This window comes from Bison bison, unplaced genomic scaffold (assembly GCF_000754665.1).
Source record: "Bison bison bison isolate TAMUID 2011002044 unplaced genomic scaffold, Bison_UMD1.0 scf7180017864169, whole genome shotgun sequence".
Lineage (NCBI taxonomy): Eukaryota > Metazoa > Chordata > Mammalia > Artiodactyla > Bovidae > Bison > Bison bison.
The window spans coordinates 418950-422575 of record NW_011494741.1 but is presented as its reverse complement, the minus strand read 5'-3'; the positions used below and the strand labels follow the sequence as shown (position 1 = coordinate 422575).

Genomic DNA, 3626 nt, shown 5'->3' with positions numbered 1-3626 from the left:
AGGTGGTGGCTGCCTTGGTTTGGGGACCATCCTGGGGACATCGAGGGGCTGGTGTCCAGCCATCCTGCCTGCTCTGGCTCAGGGACTAAACGAAACCTGGCCAAGTTGATTCACTCGGCCAGAACATAGCAGAGGCTATGCCCCTGAATGCGCAGAAGACAGCGACTGTCCACAGCCTGCAGGATCCTGGGGACCAGGAGGCCCCGAGGGTGGGGGCGTGGTCCACAGAAATGTTCCCCAGCGTCCCTTCCCCGAGCCCCAGGCACCCAGTCAGAGTCCCGTGGACGTGAGAGTGACGGCTGTGAGCTCTTGGTGCAGACACGGAAGAGAACGGCATGCAGCGTCCAGCGGCATCATCGAGGGCTGGGCGCAGCTCTTGCCCGTCCAGCCCAGCACCGCGAGGGAGCAGCGTGACTAGCAGGGGCAGTGCTGGGCTCCTAGCCCCGGGGCCCCGTGGGCGTTCCCAGCCCCTGGTCCTGGGGGCACGTTCAGCTGCCTGGATCACTTGGCCACAGGGCCGTGAGCACTGCAGGGTGGGCCCCTCCCGGGCAGGGCTCCCTCCTCGGGCCCAGCCTCCATGCCCGGTGGCTGTGGTTCATCCTCTGTCTCTGTCCCTGCAGTGGGGACCAGGCCCCCGCACAGACCCTCGCCCTGCGGCTCACGGAGCGTCTGCACCCAAGGCTGGGCAAGGCTGCCTCCCATGTTGGTGGCCACAATGGGGCTGAGAAGTGACCTGGCCTCTCCTGGGGTGCCTCCCGCTCCCCCATCCCAAGCAGACTGTCCCAGGGGACCCCCAGTTGCAGGCAGAGGCGACAGTGTCCAGGGTAGGGTGGCCAGCTCTTTTCCTGGAATGAGGTCCCCACAAGTGTGGGACAAAGCCAGGCCGCAGAACTGAGGGTTTGCACAACCCCCCACACGCACTCTGACTGTGGCTGCCGTCCAGGGGCCCAGGGAGGCGCTGCAGGAAGGCAGCCCGTCCCTGGGGGATAAGCACCCTTTCCTTGCATTTCCTTCTGGCATCTGGTCTTTGTTAAAGACTGTGCTGCTGCCTGGCTCTCAGCAAAGCCTCTTGTTTCTTTCCGTCTCCACAGAAGCAGCCTGTCACCCCTTGCACCCCTGGGCACACGCGTGTGTACACACAGGCACTCTCATCCCTGAGCCCCAGAGGGCCTCGGGTCCTCACTGGGCTGGGGGTGGGGGGTGCAGGAACAGCGGCCGGGGGTCTCGGAGCCGCTTCTTGCAAGCGCCTCAGGTCTCTCGGAGCCTCTGTGCCGGGCCCGTGTGCTGGTCCTGGCCCACCGAGTCCCTGCCCCCTCGCCCTTCACGTGGGCCGCTTGCTTCCAGGAGTCCTGGCCTCTCAGTGCGTGCTGCCCGCCCGTGTCATCGGGGGGCAGTGGAGCCAGGGGCGAGGCGGCAGGCTTTGAGCATTTTTCCGTGAGGTTCTCCAGGGGTCGGTAAGGGACGAGATCTGAGACCCAGCGCAGCAGGGAAGATGTTCTTAGTGCAGGGTGAGGCCCACATGAAAGCCCTGGGGTGAAGGCCAGCGGATGGAATCCGAGTCTGCAGACAGCCAACCCCAAATATGAAATCCAGTGGTGAAAAATAAAGGCTGGAGACCCCGGGGAAGCTTGCAGGGCAGCAGAGAGAGCTGGTACAGACGGCCGGAGGGTGTGTGCCCGGGGTGCACTGGGAATAAATCAATAAACCAGCCCTGTGTTCTCCCAGACGCACAAAGGAGTGTGTGCTCACGGATCCCAGGCCAGCCCGTTCCCCTCGGGCGTTTCTACACTCAGAGGCGAGTTCCCTTGGTTTTGTATGTTGATGGCGTCTCTGAAAACACATTCAGGTGGCCCTGATCCCTGCGAAGGTGGCCGCATTTAGGAATAAGGTCTTTGCATCTGTGGTCAAGCTAAGATAAGGTTGTTAGCGATAGTGCAGTTGCTCAGTCGTGTCCGATTCTTTGCGACCCCATGGATTGTAGCCTACTAGGCTCCTCCATCCATGGGATTTCCCAGGCAAGAGTACTGGAGTGGGTTGCCATTTCCTTCTCCAGGAGATCTTCCCGACCCAGAGATTGAACCCAGGTCTCCCTCATCACAGGCAGACGCTTTACCATCAGAGCCACCAGGGAAGTCCTGACCTTGTTAAGTGAACCCTCATCAAGGGCCCAGTGACCTCGTGAGTAGAGCAGGACGCGGGGAGGCCTCATGACACTGGGGGCAGACGTGGGGCCTGCGCGGCTGCGAGGCAAGGACGGCCCCCGGGCCCCAGGGAGCAGCGTGGTCCCCCGCCAGGGCCGCGCTGCCGACACTGCGGTTTCAGACGTGCAGCCCCAGGATGCCGGTGAAATCTCCGGGGGGTTGGCCCCCAGCCTCCGACGGCTCTTTAAGGCCCCGGACACGGACCGCTGCCCGTGGCCCTGCTCTCAGCCTCATCTCTGCGTGGGTGCCTGTGCGGGGGAGTTGGGGTGGGGCCACTGACGGCCTTGGCCTCCCCTCCCCCAGCCCCGTGGGCTGTGGTCCAAGGTCATGGCACCAAGTTGGGGGGGTGATGGTCAGGTTGATGGCCACCTGGGGCAGGGCACACGGACGTGGAAACCCTCTCCACACCCCGCCGGTGGTCTTGTCCAGCCTCCCCCTGGCAGTGAGGGTCCAAGCCCCAGAAGCGTGAGGTGCCCAGGGCAGGGGTTTCCCACGCTGGGCTGCCGAGGCCAGACCCTGGTCAGGTCACGGCTTGGGTGGCAAGTGCGTGTCTGGTCGGGTGGTTGCTCTGTTAGTTAGCGACCAGGGCTCAGGACCCCAGGACATGCGGGGCTCTGCCGGCCGCTGACGTCAGCCAGAGGTGCCCGGGGCCCCAGTGGGCCGCAGTGGGGACTGGGGGCAGTGGAGCAGCCCCGCGGAGCTTAAATAACCGCTGGACAGAGCCCGTGCTGCGGCCGACTGCGCAGGGCGATGCGGGGCCAGCCCGCGAACCTGCGTCCTGCAGGCTGTGCCCCGCCTGTCACCAGACGCAGCCTCCTCGTCCTCCCAGGATGCATCCCTGCTGCCTCCGTGCGTCTACCGACTGACGTACACGTCTGTCTGTCTAGTTTCACCCCAGTCCTGGTGTTGTCTATAATTTTGTAGGTAATTGGCTCGAGCACGTTAAACCTGCCGCCACAGCCTCAGCCTCGGGGCTGTGCGGTGTCGGCCTGGGAAGGGGCTCTGCTCAGGAAGCGGGGGTCCCAACAGTCAGGGGGGAGGTGCCCAGGGCCCCGCGTCCCTCCTCCTGTGCCTGTGTGGCCCCGTGAGCTGCCCACCACGAGCCCCGGGCGGCTGGCTTGGGGTCACTGCACGCAGCCCCCTTCAAGCCCAGGGCCAGGCGATGCAGACACCGCTGGGCCTCCTGGGTGAGGTCTCACCCAGGTGCAGCTTCACCCGGTCAGGGCGGCCCTGGCAGCTGGTGGCTGCTCCGGGCACTCTGTCCTGCCAGCTCGTGTGGTGCTGCCCGGGATCGGGCCCCAGGCTGGCTGGGGACCTGGAGGTGACCTCAGGGACAAAAAGGCAGGATGGGTCAGTGCAGTGGGCTGCCTGGAGAGGGGACCAGATGTGACGCAGTGCATCCGCAGGGCCCCCGGGCTGGAGGCC

At 64.9% G+C, this 3626-nt stretch overlaps 1 protein-coding gene across 1 annotated transcript in view; it reads left to right on the top strand.

The window, feature by feature from the left end:
* The first annotated feature begins 2207 nt into the window (after positions 1–2207).
* The window catches only part of LOC104990090, a 51018-nt gene continuing 49599 nt past the window's right edge, over positions 2208–3626 (top strand). Inside the window, exons 1-3 of the mRNA XM_010842011.1 lie at positions 2208–2343; positions 2948–3068; positions 3405–3551. Of these exons, the coding sequence (XP_010840313.1) occupies positions 2208–2343; positions 2948–3068; positions 3405–3551 (404 nt within the window). The remainder of the gene's footprint in view (positions 2344–2947; positions 3069–3404; positions 3552–3626) is intronic.